General features: G+C 40.1%; 1 protein-coding gene across 3 annotated transcripts in view; it reads left to right on the forward strand.

Annotated features, from left to right (window-relative positions):
• The first annotated feature begins 7,844 nt into the window (after positions 1–7,844).
• The window catches only part of gnas (GNAS complex locus), a 30,810-nt gene continuing 15,096 nt past the window's right edge, over positions 7,845–23,558 (forward strand). The window contains exons 1-5 of one of the 3 annotated variants that reach the window (XM_041945402.1): positions 7,845–9,196; positions 9,384–9,522; positions 14,707–14,779; positions 22,446–22,500; positions 22,711–22,830. In XM_041945402.1, the coding sequence (XP_041801336.1) occupies positions 9,384–9,522; positions 14,707–14,779; positions 22,446–22,500; positions 22,711–22,830 (387 nt within the window). In that variant the 5' untranslated portion in view covers positions 7,845–9,196. Of the gene's footprint in view, positions 9,523–14,706; positions 14,780–22,445; positions 22,501–22,710; positions 22,831–23,558 lie in introns of all 3 variants that reach the window. The other 2 variants (XM_041945401.1, XM_041945400.1) reach the window with 2 other exon arrangements.

Below are 23,558 nucleotides of genomic sequence, written 5' to 3' on the forward strand. Positions count from 1 at the left end.
AGCACGCACACACACACACACACACACACACACACACACACACACACACACACACACACACACACACACACACTTTTTCCTCTTACTCAGTATAATCTCTTGTGCTTTATCTCTGCTCCTCTCCCTCTTTGTTTTCACCTCAGACTTTGACAGAACAATTAAAAGTTGATTTTCACATTTTTTCTCACTACATGAAGTAATAAATAGTGGAGCAAGATAACCTACGTGCAATGATTTTGGGTGTTTTTTATTGTGTGTTTATCTAGTGGTACACCTGTCAGCACATACTGTATGTTCATACTGGCACTTAAAACTAATGAGTAATGAAATCATTTATTTATTTATTTATTTTAATCTCTGCTTTGGCTCAATTTTCACCAGTGAGTATACAGTATAGCTGAATTACCAAATTAACATTGAGACTGAATGGACACATTATCTTGCATGAAAACATGTGCAGGTGCACAACAGACAATGCAGCAGAAAATACACACAACCTTGAATGTAACACAGAACATCACAGGAAGTGCTTACGAAACAAAATTTTAAAAACTTCACAAGATTAAAGCTTTTGCTCTGCTTTACCTTATTAATGGAGGAAATTACAATCCGCCTATGTCTCAGTCAGAATTTTTTGTTACAAGGTGGAATCATCTCATTTTGATCATCTTGCAAACACAAATTACCTAAACTTTCAAGCCCATCAGGTGTGGCAGTTTCAAGACTTTTACACTTTTACTCAGAGCAAAGACTTCAATCATAAACATGAAGGTATTTGTGTCTGGATCCCCTCTCACCTCTCATGGTGACCAGACTGGGGTTTGGCAGCAGCGGCAAGGTGAGCAAAAACAGGAAATACACCAATGACAGACCATTGTAGCGGAACGAAGAAGCTGAGTTGTAAAGGAAAGAAGACACACATGCTTCATCTGTTTGATAGGAATTGTCTTAATGAATTCACTTGTTCACAGAAAACACATTTTGATATTTGAACCTTGCCGATATAGAAAGGCCCCATTAACAGGCAAAGAAACTCTAAAAGAGAACAAATAGGCAAATAACCTGTGTAGGTCTCACTGGTCTCACCTAATACTGAAAGTCAGATAACAGAAATTAATTCTAAAATGAAATTACCACAGTTCACCTAAAGCAACACACGGAAACATGGAATAGAAAAACCAGTGCCCAGAGTGAGATTTCAGATTGTTTTTAGCTGACATAATGAAACTGAATGTCTTCCGCAGTGACTCTTCGTCTTGTATTGTAATATAAGACACCAGCTTAAACAAGTGGGCATAAAATATTAGCGACAAGGGAAATTAGTTAATTTTACTAACCATATCACCTCTGTTTTTTATGCAAATCTTCTTGAAGTGGCTAGATAAAGCAAGTTTTTCCTCACATTGTAGTTGAATATTTTTTTTAATGTCCTTAGTCAGGGCCTTAATGTATTTGTATCGGGACTATTTGCACTTTGACACAGTTTTTTCTACAGAAGTAGCTAAAAAAAAACACATTCACCGTTTGCTGTAATTCAACCTATGTTTGTTAACTTTTAAAAATTTGACTAGAATCAGCTCTAAAAAGATGTGCATGCTTGGCCAATGAAAGGTCTGTGGGGTAAAAGACAAGCCCAGAACAGCAGTAGGAACCTTCATGCTGTTCTAATGATAAATACAAGAGGGAAAAGAACAGTGACTGGATCACAGCATCAACCTATAACTTGTCTGACAGTCCGAAAATATTTTTTCCATCAGTAAGATGGAAAATAGAATATCTTATATGTAATATCTTTTAACACTTTTAGATTTTAACAAAATTCATATGTCAAATGATCATCTCCTACAACTATAAATGTACACCCAGTTTCAACTTTGCAGCAAGTGGCACAAATGTAAGATCTCAGATAGTGTTTGAGACAAGAGTCAAGGTTACACTTCACTATTCAAATACACAGTAGATGAAACAATGCTGTTTAGGTGAATCTGTGATCAGCATGGACTATGTCAGCCCTGAAGTGGTAGCTCAATATTAACGCCAAAGACTCAACTCACGTATCGTGAGATATGATTGCACCTAATCGAAGGCCTCATTAGTCCCTGAGACTGAGTCAGTGTCTTTCCTCAGTAGCAATACATTAATGTTAACCCAGTGCTGATACCATACAGAAATAAAGGCCAACAGAAAGTAGTGTGTGGGAAAAGAAGAACAGAAGAAACAGTCAAATGTATTGAAATTTACAGTAAAGTCTTCAGACCACAGCTCATCTCTGTTCAAAACAAAAAAAGTATTAATATTAATATTGATATTAGTATTTTGGGACTTTAGGACTTTTTTGGGATTTTGTGACAAGAGACAAGGTCAACCTGTATGAAGACACAAAGAACACAAATATGTGTTTTGTGTTGTGTCTGTTATTGGTTGATTCTTTTCATGATCCTGAGCAGTTGTAGCTGTTTGTAAAATGCTTTATTATGCTCTACATAAAAAGTACAATTCATATTGTCATTAGTAGGATGTCCATGTACAGCATCGCCACGAGACACCTAAAGATTAGTCTCACTCTGACCTCTGCTCTAACACAAAAAGATCTGAACCTGCTGCTACAATGCCCATTCCATATTCTATCAGCAAAAATACATATGAATAAAATAATTAAACAGACATCAACTCACCAGTCAGCAGGAGCAGTGGTAGTAATAAGTTGTAGACCATCCCAACCACGAGGTCCCCTGCCATGTCTCCTTTTTTGAGTCGGAGACCCCCACGCTGCTCGCTCAGATACTGTCACCCTCTGGATGTCTGCACAGATATATAATTGTCTTAGCAGTGTAGAGGGAAACTCCAACCGGCTCACACATTTCTCAGACGAAAATGCATGCAGCCTCGGTCAAAGCATCCTCCAATACAGCGTGAAAATACAGGAAATATAGTTTGAGTGCAACACACGCAAACCATGACAAGACACAGATGGTGACAGCCCAGTGGCAAGCAGCGCCGTAAAGAAAATTCATGAGAGAGACGAGAATCTTGACTTAAAATTGTGTGAAGATGATGACTCCCTCTGCTCTTTGCCTGTGTCTCTGTCACACCCTCCTTTCCCTCCCTCACCTCTCTCTGCCTCTCTCTCAGACATAATGGGTTGTAACCCAGCATCTCTCTTACTATGCTCCTATAGAGGCAAATCTCACTCAGGAGCATATCCGCTATCATTACATGACTGAAAAACATGCTTCCATTAATGCGTAAACCCAAAGCAACAAGCAGTGACAGTAGAGAGAAAAATGACTCTTTACACACAGTTTTGAGTGGGATTGTGTTTGAAAGTCTTTTTTGAGTGTAGTGTATGTTTCTGCATGTGCTTGACGGCATCTTTGCATTCATTCACTCGTTATGTTGAAACCACAGTCTGATTTCTTTATTTCTGAAGCCCAGACGGATACTCATGCAGCACTGTGTTTGTCTCCGCACAGCCGCGTCAGGCTGGCTCATCATATTTGCCCTGTGGGGTGAAGGGAAGTGTATCTAATATTCATGGCTGTGAGGCCATTAAGAGCTGGTGTGACTACAGAGGAATGATCAATGCAAAGACTGAGACTAGCAAAAGCATTAACTTCGACTCCCAAAATATTCGAGAAAAGAGCTGCACCACCCTCCAAGGAAAATCTAATATGACAGTTTTTCTGTGTCAAATTAAATTTTTTCTTCACATCATAAACTATCAACATTAACCTGTTAAAACAGCAGCTGAGAATGTGTCTGTATGAGGCAGGACTGTTAAGAGGAGGGATTCTGTTAATTTAATTAACAACCGTTTCACACAGTGAATTCATACATTTGATGGGAACTGCTGATTATTCTGTGTGGAAGTGTTTAGCGTCACTGTAGTTTCAGAATTAGGAGCACATTTATACAGCGTCATTGTGGAGCAAGAAAACACACATTGCTTATAATATTAAAATGATATTGTACAGTCATTGAGTTGTGCCCTAAATTCTCCAAATGTTCTGCTTGTTGTGTTGATGTTTTGGAAGTAAGTAAAAAACTTAGGAATCAGTTACCATATAAGCTATTTATAAAGCTAAGTTCTAGAAAACGTAAGAATTCATCTTTCTCACTAAAGTTTGAATTCAGTTCACTTATTCAGTAATTTCAGTGTTTTAGTAAAGTGTTGAGGGTCTAATCTGCTGAGTTGTGGGGACAAATATTTACTGTATACACACATGCAGACACTTACAACTATATCTTAAATGATTAGCCAATCAATTAATAGAAATATATTCTTCAACTATATTTATAATCAATTAATCATCAAAGGTTTCCCACATTTTGAATGAATAGTAAATGGACCTTCTCACTTTTCTGACATTGTATCGACCTAAGGATGAAGAAATTAATTGAGATTAATTGAGCCTTACTTGCAACTACTGTATTAAATGACAAACTAGTGGTGAAGAGAAGCACGTCTAATTTATTAATCTACATAAAAAAATGTTTAACACCACAAATAATCCAGATGGTCCTAACCTTGTTAACAGAGCCCACACAAAACTAATAAATTCTTTGTGTGTACTTGTCAGTAGATTATCGAAGACGATGCTCCTCTGTGGACAAATAAACCCTCTGACTCAATGAAAGGAAAAAATGCACGTTCAATTACTCCTCAGCAGTAGATCTTAATTGATTATGATGAGAATGAGTGCTGAGTAGGTAGCTAGTATTTCATGACAGTGCAGTTAAGAAGAGCTGCGAGCAGACGTTCTGAAAAGCGTCTTAGATGGTGATGTAGGGGGAGTAAGTGTGTGTTTGTGTGTGAGTGTGTGTGTGTGTGTGTGTGTGGTGCTTGTGCGCGTGTGCCTATATTTTGAGACCAAAGATAGAAAGATGAGGGAAAGCTATTTAGGAAGTTCTCAATTGTCTCAGGATTATAGTCAAAGCTTTGGTTTAGTTTTAAGGACAGAAATTGATGGAGTTGGAGGTTACAGTGAGCCAGAGCTTGATCGATAATTTGTACTCAGCTTGTGTGGAAGTGGAAGTGCGGAAGCATATGCCCCAGAAGGTAATCACTTTTGTTTAAGCAAAAATGGCTAACTGGCATGCCAATGCATGATTGGGAAATTCATAAGATTTTTTAGTGCCCTGGTTTCAATGAGTGCTGGCCCAATATTGATCTTGCCGGGAACATTCTCACATCAGTTCCTTTAACATTCCACCAAATGGGGGAGGAGCAGTACCCAGTATTAAAAATTCCAATTCAAAGTCAAATGCATGTTTTGTCTTAACAGTTTCATGGCCACGTGTGTTCACCACAACAAGAAACTAAATGGGAAGCAAGTTCTACAAAGGGGTGCTGCAATTTGAATTCTTACGTTGAAAATTGAAGCTACTAACAATACAGATCGTAGACTGTGTAAATAAACACTCTGACATAACTGGTGTTTACAACACAATCACAGAGTGGAGTGAAGGAATGTTGATAAGCAGACATTTAATAGATTTTGATTTGAAACTTGAAGTTTTGATGCAGCTTCACATTTAATATTAGACTTTTTCAGATTTCAGATTTCTTTTTTCAAGAATGGGTAGCTTTTCTATTTGTGTGTCTTCTCTTTCCATCTATTGATAATTACTTCATACAGTTGATATACAGAAAAATGTATAGATTTCAACGTGACAACCAAACTGGAGAAAACAGGCGTGGTACTAATGTTTCTCGTGTTAGTCTAGCAGATGGGAGGGTGCTCCTCTGAGGTTTTGACTGATTTGGCCTCAAGATCTGGAGAGCTCATCACAACACTCACTACTAAAGCCCACCATGAAACCCAGAGGACTGCTGGGGGATTCAAATACAAGGCTTTCACAGCTTTTAGTCTGCTTACAGGTGCATTTCAGTTTTAAACAAACCATGCTAATTTGGTCCTCTCTCCTGCTTTCTGTCCTGGTCATGGAAGAGTTCGAAAGTTCTGCTACAGGATACAGTGTTTTCATAAGTTATAAGAACTGAAGGAAACAGGTCAGCTGATTTTAACTAGAAAACAAACAGCAGATTTGACTGCAAATCAAGCAATCTTGATGTTTTTAATGAAGTCACAACATAATAGATTTTTAGCTTTACAGTCCACAATAAACACTCATGTAAATCCTGAAATGTTCGTCATAGTCAGGACTAACTTGAAACTGTAGAATACATGTTTCACCCTTTGAAGGCAGCCAATACCACTTTACAGTCACTTTAGAAAATACCTTTTAATCAAAGATTCGTTTCGACATACTCTGAGATGTCTGGGAATTCTACAATTGTTTGGATTGACTTGTTAGGAAGTAGAATAACCTCAACAGCTGCAGCTCAGAGTTAGAAGATTGCTGCCACCTAGTGTTTAACAGACCTAACAGCAATAGAGCAGATGACCTGCCTCTGTAACTACATTGTGTACCTTTTATTTCACAGTGTAACATCCCGTTAGTTGTTTGAATATAAGTTTTATTGGTTCAGACAGTAATTTTAGGTGTCATATTTTGCAAACAATGACATATTCATTCATTTAAATTACAAGTCTCTTAGATGATCAGTGTATGAATATTTATTGATTATGAAGAATTGTTTTAACATTAGTGATGCTATAAACATGTTAAGGCTGGTAAGTATGAAGACTGTTTATGTAAAAACAGTTAAATTAACCTCTTTTGATTGATATTTCTAAGCAGTAGTAACATCAGTAGGTAATTTAGAGAAGATTAAAGACATGAAAACAAGCAAACAATCATAAGACTTACAGATATAGGATGCGTTGCATGGTATGCAATAGATTGTACCTGTTTACCTAAGAAACTGGTTGTGTTAACCACAGTGGGGCTAACTTACTAGATCCAAATGAAAACTGTACCATGGGCACCTAATGACTCTGCATATTGTGTGAGCACAATGATGCCTTCAAGTGACCACACAGATTGACACTTCTGGGTTCAGGTTCTGACTGCGTGCCGTTTGCAATGCATATCTGGCCTGTGTAAATGATTTTCCTCCAGGGTGGATCGAAGGAAACTTAGATCGACACTGAAATGTGGCCCCATGATATTTTCACATGTCTTGCTGCAAACAAATAACATGGACTAATACTACTACAACCGGAATTTAGATTTCGTAACACCATTTAAGGTCAATTTATGTCAGTAATCTTTGTAAACACACCTAAACATACATGTTTCAATCACCATGACTTGAGACACACGGAAAAGGTTAATTTGTCCTGTATACATTTCACATTCTTCTCTTATGAAAATCAAGTCGTGTATGTGATTATGTGAAGATGTGTGTGGACATGTATTACCCACATTATGGACATATATCTGTTTACACAGCAAGATTGTGGGGACACAATGCAAGTCTCCATTATGTAAATCACTACATTTTAGGGTGAAGACTTGGGTTAAAGTCAGGGTGAGAGTTAGGCTGGTAGTGGTTATAGTCAAGGTTAGGGTAAGTGTCCAGGAAATGAGTGTATGTCTATGTAATGTCCCTGTGTGTGTGTTCATGTATTATTTGTTTATTTATTTGGATTGATGTTAGAGGGGTCGGGTTGTCTCTGTGAGACGCCGTGCGGCCGGCTCTGGGAGCCCCTGGCCCGGTCGTACACGACTCCCACCCTGCGCGTCGCTTTTCTTTGAAGAGGGCGCCGTTTTCTCCGCAGAGCCGCGCCGCTGACGCTGCTCCGCGCCCGGCCCACGTGACGAGGCGAGCGGCCTCTCCTCTTCTCTCTCGGTCCTTCCTTCCCAGGGTTCAATGAGCGCCGTGTGGCCCCACCCCGTCTCTCTTCAGCGCTGTCTATCTCCTCAATGTAGGCTACTATTCTCGGAGAGAGAGAAAGCGAGAGAGAGAAAGGGAGAAAATAATAACCTCCAAGAATTGCTTATTCCCGTCTTTCACCTTCCTCGACCAGCGGCCAGGAGGGGAGCGGCCTTCGCGGTGGGAATGTGCTGCTACAACAACCCCGCGTCCTATTTTTTGTGAATGTAAATGCACATGTAGTCTCAAGCCTCTAGCCTATCTACCCACCTCGGATTCAAGAGGAATATATACACATATATATATGTGTGTGTGTGTGTGTGTGTGTGTTTGTATGAGAGTGTGTATACATATATAGGCCTTATGTAGGCTATAAAAACTGAGCCTGACAGCGGGGGTTGCTTTTTCACCTGCAAGAAACGTGGATACATTTCGAGGGATTTTCACATCTTGGTCACGCTTTCTTTTTCTTTTCTTTTCCCTTTTTTTTATGTTTTTTCTCCTGAAGGGATTCATCGGAGTCGACACGGGAATTAAAAAAAAACTCTATCGGTGCGCAGTTTTGGAGGCTCGGTGGTGATGTGAAGGGCTGATAACACATTTCAGCAACAAAAGCGAGGGGCAGGGAGAGAGAGAAGGCCCTTTGGAGGAGAAAACACAGCAAGGAACAGCCATCACAACTAAGGAGGGCAAATCGGGGGATATTGGATCGTGTCGGAGTTGGAGGTGGTGGGGGATCCGGCCGAAAAGACAGCCGCAGTGAGTTTGGAGCTGTTTTGGGTTGATTTGATGCGGCGAATGAAAAGGAGCCGGATGACGACGGAAGCAATGAGAATATCACACATGTAGCTCGTTTGGGTGTAAATATTATTTTCCTTCCTACTGTCCTGCTGCCCCCCCCGACGAAGACAGCTGTCGGGGAGACATAGAATAGGTCGAGAGTGTAAGTGTGCACCTATGGAAATGTTTATGATGAAAGGGGACATGGAAGCGAGCCGCGCCACAGCACGGGCGAGGTTTTCGGACACGCCGAGTTCGGCTCCTTGTCACGGGCAGCAGTGAGACGCAAGACCCGGGCTTTTGGAGATGCAAATCAGGCTGTTTATTCTGCCTCCGTTTGAGGCGAAACCCCGATTTTTTGTATCTTAACGGACGTTGTGGATTACAGTTCTTGGCGCTACACACTTGACCTGGGGGAGAGAGTGGGACAACAAAACACAAACTATAGTGCATGTGAAGGAGGAAAAAAGCCCGAGTAGGATTCAGCAAACTGAGAAGGCGGCCTCGGTGTCGTCAGCAACAGTATCCTGCCCTTTCTCTGACAGCAAAATACGCGTTATGGACACATAATTTCTCCAGTGCTGCACCACGGACAGTTTTTGGAGCAGGCCGGGGACGTTGAACAGTCTAAATGTGGGTGACATTGATGCCAAATCCGCATGTCAAACGAGGGATCTAGACTAGTTTAGTTTATTTATTTATTTTTCTTTCTACATACCCCCCCAACCCCCCTTCCACCTCCACTTCTTCTTCTTCTTCTTCCACCTCCTCCTCCTCCTCCTGCCCCTGGACCCCCTTTTTTCTTTTTTCTTGCGGGAAGATGGGTTGTTTGGGCAACAGTAAGACCGAAGACCAGAGAAATGAGGAGAAGGCACAAAGAGAAGCAAACAAAAAGATAGAGAAGCAGCTCCAAAAAGACAAACAGATATACAGAGCAACACACAGACTACTGCTTTTAGGTGAGTTTTATTTTTCATTTCATTTGTCGTTTTCTATGCTTGGCTGCTTTACAGGCAAGTCCTCTATGTGCACAGTTGAGGCTCTGCTTCCTCCCTGCATAACCTTCTGGGATGTTGTTGTGGGAAACATTGTCAGCAGTGTGACTTTGCCATTGTATAAGGCTGGTGCTGGTGTTTCAGCATGTTGCTGTCAAATTGACGGCCCAGAACTACCCACACCAAAACAGGCTGTAGCAGAGTCCATAGGTTGGTTGGAGAATACGCAATGATGTAGAGTAAATATATACTGTGGGTAAACTATCAGTGGTCTTCATTGGATAAACAACCACTCACATCTGTCAAAACTGGCTGTATTGTCATTTGCAGTTTATTTATGCATGCACCTTAAACAGAAAATCCCCTTTAAGATGTAGTAGTTTGGGACTACATTGCATCTACGCAATAATTCATTTCACTCCTAATCATGCATGTAGGCCTGAAAAGTTGGCTAAACTAATACTGGTTTTACATGACATGCCAGTTTGTGGGTGTGTAGCCCAAATAGTATCTTAAGATAATGTGACTGTAAATAGGAAAAATACACTGAAACCTACTAAATGGAGATATGAACATGTGTAAGACTCAACATGTGGTTGAGTGTGTCAGAGAGTGAAACTGGAGGTGGGCTGGGTCTCTACATTACATAAGAGACAAATAAGAGTGCCTAACTTTTCCCTGCCGTGCTCTCCTCTGTACCCTCCTCATATGTCCATTCACAGGCTTTCCACTTCTAAGAAGCTGGGGTGTTCTTTGTAAAAATCATAATATCTGATTGCAGAAATGCCAGTGAGGGCGCGTATTGTACAACACGCCTGTATTTATGTTGAGGAGGAAGTTGTGATGACTTTAGGAAAGCAGAAGGACAGGACCCACATGAAAACCAAAACAAAGATGTCTGCCACAAAGTTAGCTGCCTTTCAATTATATAATCAGCTAGTTTGACTTCATCGCAGGCCAGTGTACCTGTTAATTGTGTTTCTGCATATTTCAAAAGATATGTTGAATCAGTGAACAAAGCCAAATGAAGCCTGAAAGGGCCACTATTAAAAATGTATGCCAGGCCATGTGCTTGGTTTGTATCCGTGTTGAGAAAATACAGTATCTGAAGTAGTGTAATACATATTTATACCATAAATAATCTAGCTGTGAAAGTGGAAACCAGGAGGCAAAACACAGCTAATAGTTTAACACGTGTGGTGTCAATCTCTGTGTTAAGTGCAGGTGACACACACATGTTGTTAAGCTATTTGCAGAGCAAAAGTTTTAGCATGTCTGTCTATCCACCATGCTGAAGTTGTTGATCATTGGTTTACGTTGCTCAGTGTAATTATAATCTGCAGTTAGAACTACACTGGTCATTGGATTAAACAGATCACCTACTTAAAGTGTTACTGGGTTTATGGCCCACGTGAGCACAGTTTGCGCCTGCAAAAGGAGTGATGACACAAAATACGTGTTGTATCGAGCAGTAGCAGTTTTTTAAGTCCCAAGTTGACAAAATAGCACTTTTACAGACTAGATACTGAAGATATGATGGCCATCAGGTAACACTCTTTTATTCAAAATCAATCTATTTGTCTCCATTTATGAATGTCACATTTTTGAAATTCACTAAAGCACATTAACTACGTAAACTTAATACATCTGCAGGGTGCATGGTAATAAGTAGTGGGTCCCTTTAATCTCTCAGACTTTCTATAGCATTTATTCAACAAGTGACTTTTTAAATGTTATATATGCATTATATTGTATCTTTTTTAATAAATTCCAGATACATGTCCAGATCCAGCAAAAATGGCAGGACAATAATATATTCAGCAAGAAGCAAAAACTAAGCACATCCTTATAATCTTTCATTTAAAATTTGTATTGGCTACAAAATTGAATGACAGTCCACTATTGAACTGAACATGTTGGTAAAACCAGTCAGGATTTGAATTAACAGTACACCTTTAATGCAGTATCACCACAATATTTGCAAAGCTCTGTTTGTTGTATGGTAAATTACTGCTATAGTTATCTGTTACTTAACTGCAGTAAATGTTAAAATGACTAACTAATAACAGTGTTGCATCCTGACCCAAAGATCATTCACATTTTAGATGATCAGAGTTCACGACTGTTCATTTGCATGTTCTAGTTTTCTGATTTCTTTTATATCTTCTCCTGTGGAAGAAACAACTATGTTGTGAATACTTGTAGATTATGATTTTGTCCATAACTTACTCTTCACCCGACCTCTCTATGTGATTTGACCTCTCTAGCTCACCTGGTGAGAGTTACACACAGTTTGACATTTTTGGTATTGGAAAAGTCACCAGACTTGTTCCTATAGGTCCTTTCACAAGATAAACGTGTTTTTGAATCAATGTTATTTTGGAGATATGACTCTGTTTTTAAAATTCTATTCGACAGACAGACTGGGGGAATATTTCCTGTTGGTCTGACTGTAGTGCTTGATGGCCTGAATCCTGAAAATGTTACTTTTGCAGATGGTTTTCTTTGCAGACTATAATCCACCCACACTTCTCAAATGCATCAGTGTTTAATGCTGTCTTAACAAACAGCTGTACAAGAACTTTTCAAAAATAAAGTATTTAAAAGGCTAAATTTATGATATGAATCAGAAAATACTTTTCAACAACTAAGACTAAGAATTTGGCCAAGCCTTGAGGCCAATTTGTACTTAACATGTTTTAATACTTTGTACTAGGGACTTGTAAAAGGATTCAGGTTAAATACCACACTGAGTGTTTTTTTTGTTTAAAACATGCAACCAAAAATGGTCTGTCATACACAGGAAGGGCAAAGAATCACTGTGGTGCTGTTTGATGGAGTTATTTTGGAAGATGTTATGGTGCTTCTGCTTCATCAGACCATGTAGTGTGTGAAGAGGCAGGGAGATGGGAGGGAAAAAGGAGAGTTGACATTGTGACATGAGGTCATCAGTCAGATTTGAGAGCATGATGTTATGAGTTCATACTATGTGCTGTAGGTTGCTGAGCCACCAAAATGCCCAAGTTCCAGACTCTTCTGTGGCTTGTGTGTGAATGTGCCTGGCTACCACCAATAGGTCTCATGGGGGAAATGCTGGCTATACCAGCCTAATAGCAAACTGTTGCAAATTGCCAGTCAGTCAAACCACTTCATACTGGGATTATCATTAGATGAGTGTTGTTCAGAAATGGCCTCTACCTTTTGCAAACGGTACAAATGTAGACAGTCAGTTTGAACAAGCCTAATAGTCAGTGGCAGTTGTTACACAGCTGTTGACCATTTTTCTCCATGAGAAAGATCCAACATGGCCAAAAATCTGTCTCCTATCTCAGATGTCACTCATGTCTTCATATCAAATCTTAATGTTGAGTCTGTTTTTCGATGGCAGTGTCAGTACCATCATTCATCACTCCTCAAAGTAGCTCCAGCTCACCTGTGAGGACCTGAAACCACAGCATGTCCATCCAAACATGTTCCTTAGTCAAGTATTGAGGTTGTAATATTTTCATAAATTCAGCAAGACACAACCAACTTTGTCTTGAAATGGCCATGCTGTATTGTAAATAAGAGAAATGTATTATTTTATTTGTCAAGACAAAGACATCTGCATTTTCCATCTGCAGTCCCTGGACAGATGTTACAGATGTAAAAAAAAAGAAATTAAGATTCGAATTAAAGCAGCTATTGAAAGCATGCTGAGCAAAAATAAAAACAAGAATACTGATTTTCAATAGATAAATCTAGCCTCACTGCCCTCACCTGTAAGACTAAAAATTAGCTTAAATGGCTTGTTGGCTCATACATTTGCAGACTGGAGCATCTTTATGCTTCACATTCAGAGCACCACATTTTTCTAATTTCACGTAACCTGTACAAATACTGGGTCCCTGGCGGAAATCATGAAATGTATTTGATTCAGGGAATGTTATGAGTCATTGTTAGTTCCTGATCTTCACTTCAGTGAAGAACCAAAGTTAGCAAGTAACAAAAAGACAAAGAAGAAGAGACAGCTGAATAAAAAAAAGTTCAGGCCTGAGACAGGAAAGGCGTCGGACTGTGTGAAAGAGCTGTAACTTTAAGCTGCTCACTCTTCATGCAGTTGTACATACTGCAGGTGTGGCTTTACAGAGCAGCAGAAGTGAGTTTCATTCTTACAGCAGATGCACTCAGGCCATCCAGGGACCTGCAGCAGACCGCTGCCTGGGTAAAAACTCTAAATGCAACCAGTCTCGCTTAATGCATTTTAACAGCATTAGTTTAATCATTCTTGGAATTTTACTGGTTGTTGACAGCCCAGCACCATAGACAAAAGAGTGATCACATTTACTCACAAGACAGAAGGACGGGTTTCTGAACATCTGTCTGTTGGTAAAAAGTTGCATCAGTTGAGGGATGAATCTCAAAATTATGAAGAGGGCAGCATTTGGTCAGATTTGAGATTAAAAGTCAGAGCCCCAAAATGCATGACTGGCAGTGTATTCTAGATGAAATTGAAATTGATGAGGTGTCAGACTGCTGCAGACGCCTGCTGTTGCACACCAGGTCTGTGCATTTCGTGCTGTGCGATCCGAAATTCACATTTTGAAAGCAACCATGTGACGTTATTGTCAGTTGCAGGCAGCTGTGTATTGGTAGTAGTTATCAAAGCAGAGGGAAGATTATTAAAAGTTTAAATGACGCACTGTAACAACCAAAGCCAAATATGAAGCTTCTTAGTGGTGAATGTGCAGGTCCCACATGCCAAACTAAAACTTTGTTTGGAGTATACAGCCTGTCAAGCTTCTTTTTTTTTCTTTTTTTTTAAATTTAGCACTTTAACACCTGCTTCTGAAGAGAAATGTTTTAACTTGCTTTTTATGGAAAATGTGTAAAGGCAGTCATCATCAAGTCTGAAAATGTAATCTTGTGATTGGGATCACAGTATCTAGTGGAATAATCCAGTTTATTGTTTCAGCCATGACCATGCAGCACTGTCCTTGCCTCCACTCCCAGTTTTCCCAAATAGAGTCACAGTCTGTGTGTGTGCATGCGCGCGCGCGTGTGTGTGCGCGCGCCTGTGTGCATTTGTGCGTGTGTGTGGTCGGTCTTGTTTCACATGTCAACAGATCTCTAATATTTCCTCTCTCTCTCTCTCTCTCTCTCTCTCAGGAGCTGGAGAGTCAGGAAAGAGCACCATAGTGAAACAGATGAGGATCCTACACGTTAACGGCTTCAATGCAGAGTGAGTATGATAATGAATGAGTAAAGGCCTCGAAGAAACATAATCTTATATCCAAAGTCGGTTTTGGCAGTACCTGCTGAGTGCAGCAGACTGTACCTGTTTTCAATTTCTGGGTCAGAAGTCATGTCTGAATTGACACCTCCTCTCAGACTTTTACGGAGACCAAACTTACAGAACGGTACATTTGGCAGTCCTCATCCTCAAGTCTGAAATTGTCATGTTTACCTCAGTGACGCTGCCTTGAAATGTCCGATTAATGTGGTAAACTACAGCAGATTCTTCGATGCCACAGTTCGCAGTAAAAGCAGTGACATTTCACTTTAACATATGAAAAATATTGCACAAGGTACACAGTATGCACATCAATATAAACCTGTGCTTATCTGTCAGACCCATGTCATTAACAACATATCCAAGCTGCTAACAAAACAAACAGCAAATTTATGTTTAGCTTCTATTCGCTGCATCTTATTATGTTGTTTTCATTGGTCAGCTTCATGTGTTATCTTTTTACTGATGTCCACTTGAATGCAAATAGCTGGGTGACCTGTCGTGGTCATGTGATAAATCCCAAGTTTGAGTTGACAATCACTGGTTGTATGCAATGAATTGCAAGATACCACTTTTGGAAAAGCCTTCAAATTGAAACCCACCAGGTTTATGAAGTGTGGCCTTAATTGGAAGCTGAAATCAGATGCAGTCTTTAGGTTTATATGGCTGCTCTTTGGACCAAACAATACTAGTCAGTCAAAACAATATGAATGAAGTCTACAGTGATTTGATCAAGTATTCTCCCACTAGGGAGAGACCTGTGTATCGTCACATAACTGGTGCTTTTATTTTTTGAAAATGCAATTTAGCAGGATAGTGAGACTGTGCAGAAATGGAAGTTTGACCTTCTGCAAAATAGGCTAACTCAAGCCTGGAGCACTGAAGTTATGTATTTAATATGATGTGTCAGTACTGGCAGGTAGAGATAATATGCACTTAATGTTTTTGATTGAAAGTGGCAAGTGAGCTAATCCCTCTGCTGCTAGCTCACTTGCTGCAATGTAAAGTGAATATGGATACTAATAAAGTCAATGTAGTCTTACCTCAGTAAGGAGAATACTGAATGCTGAATTGGTTTGACTGAGCCAGTGGTTTAAATAGTCGTATGGTTTGCATTTATCCCATGTCTAGACTGCAAGCGCCTAGACATCTGTTTTTTACTTGTATGTCCCAACAAATGCAACAGATATATATTTTCATTTATGCATTCTGCACTGGCTCTGTGCAGGCTCACATCTTAGCTACATCTCAGCGGCATAACCACGACCTGAGGCATTTATTTACACTTCCGAGTCTTTTTTTTGTTTGGTCCATGCGTGTGGATATGTAGGGTTTATACCCAATAAAAAGGCACTGAATAAATATGTTTATCTACATTTTGCAGCCTATGCTACTCATTATTCCAAACTTCATGGGTTTACAATGTATTTTAGGGTTCGTGATTCCTCGTCTACTCTCCTCTCTCAAACTTTATCAGAGCTTATAGGTTTACGAGCAGGAAACATTGTTTAGTGCAGTGGTTCTCCGCCCCCTCCCCACATTTTTTATCAGTCATTAACAATAATAGGGGAAGCAACTAATAAAAAAGGATCCAAGTTGAATTTTAGTCAAATAGGTCAGCACGATAGCATCAGCAAGTTCTTTGTTTATTTTCCCAACATAAATCGTATCAACTTTACCTCATATTTTTCCCCCGGTCATCCACACCCCACCCGGCAGTGGCTGTATGCTTCCCCAGTTTGAGAACCACTGGTTTAGTGTGAGATCCTCATCTAATTAAGGCCTACTTGCACAGGCTCAGAGAAAGCCGCCCACCCCCCATCCAAAACACACAAAACTGCACTCTGCACAGAAAGTTTTGCTGGTCCTTTGCTGATCAACGGTTTGAAATGTGCGGGCAAGACCGAACCAGGTATAGACAGTCGCTTCAGTGTCATGTGAACGCTGTCGTCACACGAGCTTGATGCTGACATGACGCTTGCGGTCTAGACATGGGGTTTAGCCCGATGGTGATAGGAACTATGTCTGCCAATAAGCTTCATTAAAGGCATGCAAAGCCTACTGCGAACTGTTGCTGTTACTGTATGCTAATGACGATTGTTGTTGAATCTTTGTTAAAATAGCATGGTGCTATTAGCAAGAATAGGAGCGGATGCCCATTAAGCTTAGGATAGAACAGAATATCATGTCTGAACATGTAACAACCCTTCTGTGCAGAGATAAATTGTGTCACAGAGGCCAACCAGCAAGTGTGGTTGAACTGAGCTTTCTATAATGCTTCCATGTGTTTGTCCAAACTGTCTGGACATTATTGTCCCAACACCAATGTGGTGACCCAAACACAGTAAAGCAAGCATCTGGAATTATTTTTCCAGATACAATTTTTCCCATGTCATTAGCAGACATTCGACTTCTGCCCATTATTGTCTGGAGTAAATATGTTTTGCTCTTGTGGGCGTAAAATTAATTGATTTGTCTGTTTTTCTGGCATTCTTTCATTGTCAGCCCTTTAATTTAGTCTCTAGCAACACAAGCCTCAAGTATTCCTTAAGAAAGATTACAATTCTGCTGCTCTCTTTTTCTTGCGTTATGGTCCCCGGATCACATCCTTGACTTGTGCTTGTTTCAATAAGCAAAATGGAAAGTTTCATCTGTTTGTGTCTGTGTGTCAGTGACTCTGCATGTATTGGTCTGGTGGTTGTGATGGAGAACGAAACATCTTTGCAAGGTTAGACTAGAAAATCAGCACCTAAGGCAGACAAGAGCGTATGACCCAGCGCGTGACTCCACAACACTGTGCTCTGTGTGTGTGTGCGTGTGTGTGTGTGTGTGTGCGTGCGTGCAGGTGGGTGGGTGTCGACGGCATAACTAGTAAGATCTGTGGCATTGCTTTAATCATCTAGTTTGCCAATGTGTAAACTGGTTAACCCCCATATACACTGGATGTCGGTCCATATCTATGGGGTTTGACTGTTTAACTGTGAATGTGTGGTCAGATGTCATCTTTCAAGGGTCTAACAATAGATCACTTTTGTTTTTGAACATCTGCACTAGCCAAAACAGCAGTCTCACAGGCCAGTTGCTTGTGGGTCCCCACATGACAAACATAGTAATATGTTTTAATAACCCTGGATCCTGAGGCAAAACATAAATTTACTGATTTGGGACTGAAAGGGTTCAGTAATGCCTGTGATGAAAGAGTTTGGGTGAATGGATTGAGTGTTGTGGTAACCTGAAGGTCAGAGTAATTGGCTTGTGATCGGAACACTGCTGGTTCCAATTGCTGGCCTGATTTGGAAAAGGAATGAATGGCTGACTCAGCTCTCTCTCTGTTCTTCTCCACTATGACTGAGCTTCTCTTGGGCAAGGCATGTAACTGCCAGCCTCATCACTGGAGCTTTTAAGTGGTCGACAGATGAGGCCTATGGATGTGTGGGACAGTTTTCTTCTGTTTAAAAAGCTTTGATGATTTATATTGATATTGATTTCAACCCCAGCTCATGTCATCTGCTTTACATCCAACTGTTAATTCTCTGCATTTGTTTACCTTAACGCATCACTAGTCGTCCTCTCTGTAGCATGTTATGTCATGTATTCTAGTTTTCTTCCCCGCTCTATAACCACACACAGGCATGCAGTCGTAATCTCAAATTGAGACACACAACCATGTGATTTTTAATGGCTATCAGGTTGAAAATGTAAACAAGGCCTTCTCAATCTCCCTCCTAACCCAATAAACTCTGCCTTACCCCCTCTTTTCTCTCTCTTTCTCTTGTGCTTATGCATGCTGACCTCACAGGCTTCTTAGGCTCTGTTACCATTTGTCAATGAATACGACACAAATTGCATTCAAGTTTGTGTCTATTTTCAGTCTAGTTTACATAAGATCGTTTTAGTGGGAATATGACATCTGAGTAAAAATTTAATTCAAGCCTTTCTGGACCAAATACTGACGTGAATTTGCAAAATGTGGATTTTGTTTTTTGGCTTTCCTGTCCTGTCAAAGGGACAGTTTCTACTAATTGTAACTATAGTTACCTCTTGTTTTCATGTCCATGTTATTGATTCATCTGCTAGAGAGCAAATGTTATGGCAGATATCTATGAAAGACCAAAACAGGATTAGAAGGGCATTGCAGCAACGTGATCGCTTGGCTCAGGAAGGTGTATGCACCAGCTTACATGTATGCGTTTTGTAAAACCCTAATTCCAAAAAAGTTGGGATAATGCATGAAACATAAATATAGTGCAATGTGATAATTTGCTAATCCTTTTTGACATATGCTCAGTTGAAAACATTCCTCAAAGTCAAAAAAAAGAATTTATTTCTATCGCTCATTTAAAACATGAGCTGACCACAGCGGTTTACAAACATAGGCAAAGGAACACAACAAGATCAAGATATCAAGATAAAATCAATGAGTAAAGTAAAAACTAATGAGACAACCGTTATAGAAGACCAATTAGTAATAGCATTTTAAGTATGATCAAAAGCCAAAGAAAGGGCCTGGAGCTGTAGTTTGCTAACGTCCCAATAGAAGGGGCAGATCTATTGTGGTGGGGCTGGGGCAGTACGGCCACCCCCAGAAGGGACTGGTCGGGGGGGTATAAGGAATTCAAGTACAAAAACTATGTATTTAATGTTTTACCTCATCAACTTCATTGATTTCTGTAGATATCTGCTTATTCTGAATTTGATAACGGCTACACATGTCAAAAAAGTTGGGACAGGAGCAACAACAGACTGGGAAAATTGTGAACGCTCCAAAAACACCTGTTTGGATCATTCCACAGGTAATCAGGTTGATTGGTAACAGGTGATAGTATCATGATTGGGTATGAAAGGAGCATCCTGGAAAGGCTCAGTCATTCGCAAGCGAGGATGGAGCGAGGTTCACTTTGTGAACACATGACTGTATAAAGGATATTACGACATGGGCTCAGTTCATATGCAAATCATTCTGTTTTCATTTATGTTTTACACAGCGTCCCAACTTTTTTGGAATTGGGTGTATTTTAAGTTTTAGTTGTCGTTCTGTTGGATGTAGATCGGAGATCCTGTGTGCTCTTTCCTGATGTTCACCTGATGCCTGAGCTATTGAAAAATATCCTATCTTAGACAAAGTGTCTACAGTCTTTGACCGCAGGTGACATGTCTGCATCTACATGTCTAAAATGCTGCTGCGATTACTTTCCTTGTATATATGAGGGACATGCATAGATCTAGTCTGACCGTGACAAAGCAGCTCCCCCTTGTCGACAGTCTGCACCCTGCTAAATGTAAGAGAGTGTATTTGTAAGTGAGTTACAAACCACTTCCATTATGGTAGTTCACATTTAAAAGCCTGATCCATCATGCAGCAACATGTTGTGAAGGAAATGTGCAGCCTTTGTTTTTGCTAAAAAATGGATGAGTGGAACTTTAAAATGCAAGTTGCACTGGTCTTGTGCAAGTTGCTAAATATTTGCATCGATTTGGTCTAATGCGGCAGTTTCCCTCGTGAAAACATAAAAACTGATGCAGGCCCATCTTTCCCTTTGACACTGGCATAGAACTATTGTAAACACAATGTGCTGTTGTCCTGGCGGGCTCAAGGTGAAAGATAGGCTAACTTGCTCTCTGGTTTCCTTTATTAGAAACAATTCTATCACAGAGAGACCAAATGTCTTGTACAAACATCTATCCTTCACAGCAGGCAGACATAATTTCTCTACAACACGTGCCAATGAAGGTCTGTTTACCCTTCCCAGATCAAAAACAAACCCAGTGCAGCACACTGTAGTGTACCATGTCACAGTAACATGGACTCACTCCTTGTGCTTTTTTTCAACTCCACTAAAATAATACTTACTGACTTATCCCTCGTTTGTGTTCAAACGAAGAACATTCCACCTATGGCTGGTTTTCTGGGGTGAGCATAAAACTGCTCAGACAATTTGTAGTCTCTGTTTTGGACTGACAATCGGATGCTGAGTGAAAAACTACATTCAAACAGCAGGCACAAGTGGCCCAAATCCAATCTTCCTCTTCTTTTTTTTTCTCATATGTGACTCAGATCTTGCTTTTTTCATGACAGCGTGGACAGCACAAATCACATGGAATCTGATGTTTTCACTTCTGATTTGTACCACTTTTATATCTGGTCCTAAATCAGATACAGGTCTAACTTTTTTTTTTTCCTTTTGCAGTGAGTCATATTGGTCATGTGACTCACTTCACTCACTCACCTGAGCTGAGTTTCTTGCTGTGAGACTCTTGTGGAGAGGCTGTGACAGACGTTGCTAAAACTAATGTTAGCCCTTGACATCCTGAAACGTTGAATGAAATCTGTTTCTGTGGAGCCATTCATGTCGCAATCCCACCACTCCTGGCTCCGACTCTACATCCACACACACCTCCGTACAGAAGTAGCAGCCATTGCGCCACAAAAAGCCATGATAAAAAATTTGGCTGTCTTTCTCCTCTTCCTCGTCTTCGTTTTCATCCGCTCATGACTTTGCTGGCTTCCACTGCACGTGAGCTTTTAAATTAAATCGTAAATGTTGACCTCAGTGACCAGCTGCGTGCTGCGTGCTGCGTGCGACGTTCTAAGATGTTCTGTTCTTTTGCACTTTCAGGTCAGTTCAGGACTGACCAGTGACCAGTTCAAACTTGAATCTGATAGCGGCCACATTTAAAAGATAAGGTGAACGGGCAAACAAAACATCGGATATGAGCAATATATCTGAATTGAGCAGACGCGATGAGACATTTTGTGCACTGTAATGAATTAGAATTTGGCAAATTTATCCCACCTGTCAGCAGTATACATTTTTATAGTTTTGTTAAATTGCCATATTTTAATGTATTTTTATTACTCTTTGCATTTAAGCTGCTATTTTTACTTTTGATGAGCTACAGGTTATCATTCATTCTAAAAGCTATTATTTTATTGTAAAAATGTCAGTTTTATCCTAATATTTTTTGCATGATTATGTAGTTCCTGCCCTGTCTGTAAGTACATGTTGATGCTGTTTGGAAAATTGGGAAGCAATAAAGAATTATTGTAGTTATTATTAGCTATTTCTTACATCCACAAGTGTCATGTGTGAAAGCCTGTCACATTAAAATGCCTGTATTGTAGCTAATACTGTGTACAGACAAAATTACCAACTCATAAAACTATTAATGGGGTGCACATCACTCATCACAACTGTTGTATCATGTCCTCTCTGGAGCAGCTTAATGAAGTCTGAAAAAAAAAAACCCTGATGTCATCAGGGGTATCTCAGCTTGGCCTTGAGTCTTAAAATCTTTAACAGAAGTGTTACAACCTGGAGCATTGGGGCTTGACGAGAGTTGTCTTTTTGGAAGGAAAGGGGTTAAAATAGCAGATGCTGTTTCTGTGTTAGTGGATAAACCTAAAAACATGTGTCAAGAACCACAGTCTGTCCATTATGGGCCTCCATATAAAAAGTGAAAGAAAAAAGTCGATGGATATCAATGTGCCATTGTATTTCTTTCTTTCTTTGTATTTCTTACTTTTGGTCTGAAGGCACTCTTCTGTGTGTATGTTAGAGCTGTACAGCAATGATCCCTTAACATGTTTGTCACTCAACCTGTGTGTCTGTTTCAGAGAGAAGAAACAGAAAATTCAGGACATCAAGAATAATATTAAAGAGGCTATTGAGGTAAGTTGCTGCGTTCATGTCATTTTTGCTATTAGACAAAAACACTGAAACTGCTTCAGATATTGTGCTGTGAGTAATTGAGCTGGTCATACAGATGAGTAGACTGTCAGTCCTTTTTTTCTGGGTAATATTCTGAAATCATGTCCATCTGCTGTCTTTCTGTCTTCCACATTTAACTGTATGTTGTTTGGGTATGTGTGTTTGTGACAGACCATAGTAACAGCTATGAGCACCCTGACACCGCCGGTGCAGTTGGCGTGCCCAGAGAACCGGTACCGCATCGAATACATCCTCAACCTCGTCAACCAGAAGGACTTTGAGTTTCCATCTGTGAGTAGTCCAATATCAGACGCACACACACGCACCAAAATCTGATTATCTTCACACCAGGGTGTTGTTCTTATTTGAGTGGTTTTACCATGTTGGCCTACAGTGTGACCTACCACACTTAGAGTAGTTGCTTGCATGTAGTTCTGCAAAGAATTAAAAGGTTTTAGCAGACTTTTCACGTGTGCCCCTTTTTAGTTTTCCCTCCAAAAACAAAGTGGGTTAGAGGGCTAAGTTAAATTTACTCTTGTGTTTAACTGGCTGCTAATAATACATTTACAAGAGGTGCAGGTATCCTCAGCAGTGCATGCATTTCAGTAGATGACAGTAGGCAATAGTCTCAACATCCCAGGCGATAATCCCTTGACACAGGTCGTAAACACTTAGGTTTACTAATGACCTGATGGGTAATGTCTGCGTGTGTTAAGTATTCTCAGTGGGACATTACAAATAATTAATCATTCAAGCCAAGAGACTAAACCTAGAAGTCTAGGAGTCTCTGTGTTTATCCACAGTCACCTGTGGGGCCAGGCTTAATTCACTTTTCAGTTCACTCAGTCTCACTTATTAATAGAAGCCGTAGTTCATTTTCTAGTGATGGGAATTTATTTTGTTTTAATGTCCTGCCACCATGCTGCTCAGTATATGTTGTCATGGAGGCGCCTGTCCACCTGTCTGTCTGTCTGTCTCACCAAACTACAATGCATGACAAAATCTTCTATAGAGTACTA

Source organism: Chelmon rostratus, chromosome 10 (genome assembly GCF_017976325.1).
Source record: "Chelmon rostratus isolate fCheRos1 chromosome 10, fCheRos1.pri, whole genome shotgun sequence".
Taxonomy (NCBI): domain Eukaryota; kingdom Metazoa; phylum Chordata; class Actinopteri; order Chaetodontiformes; family Chaetodontidae; genus Chelmon; species Chelmon rostratus.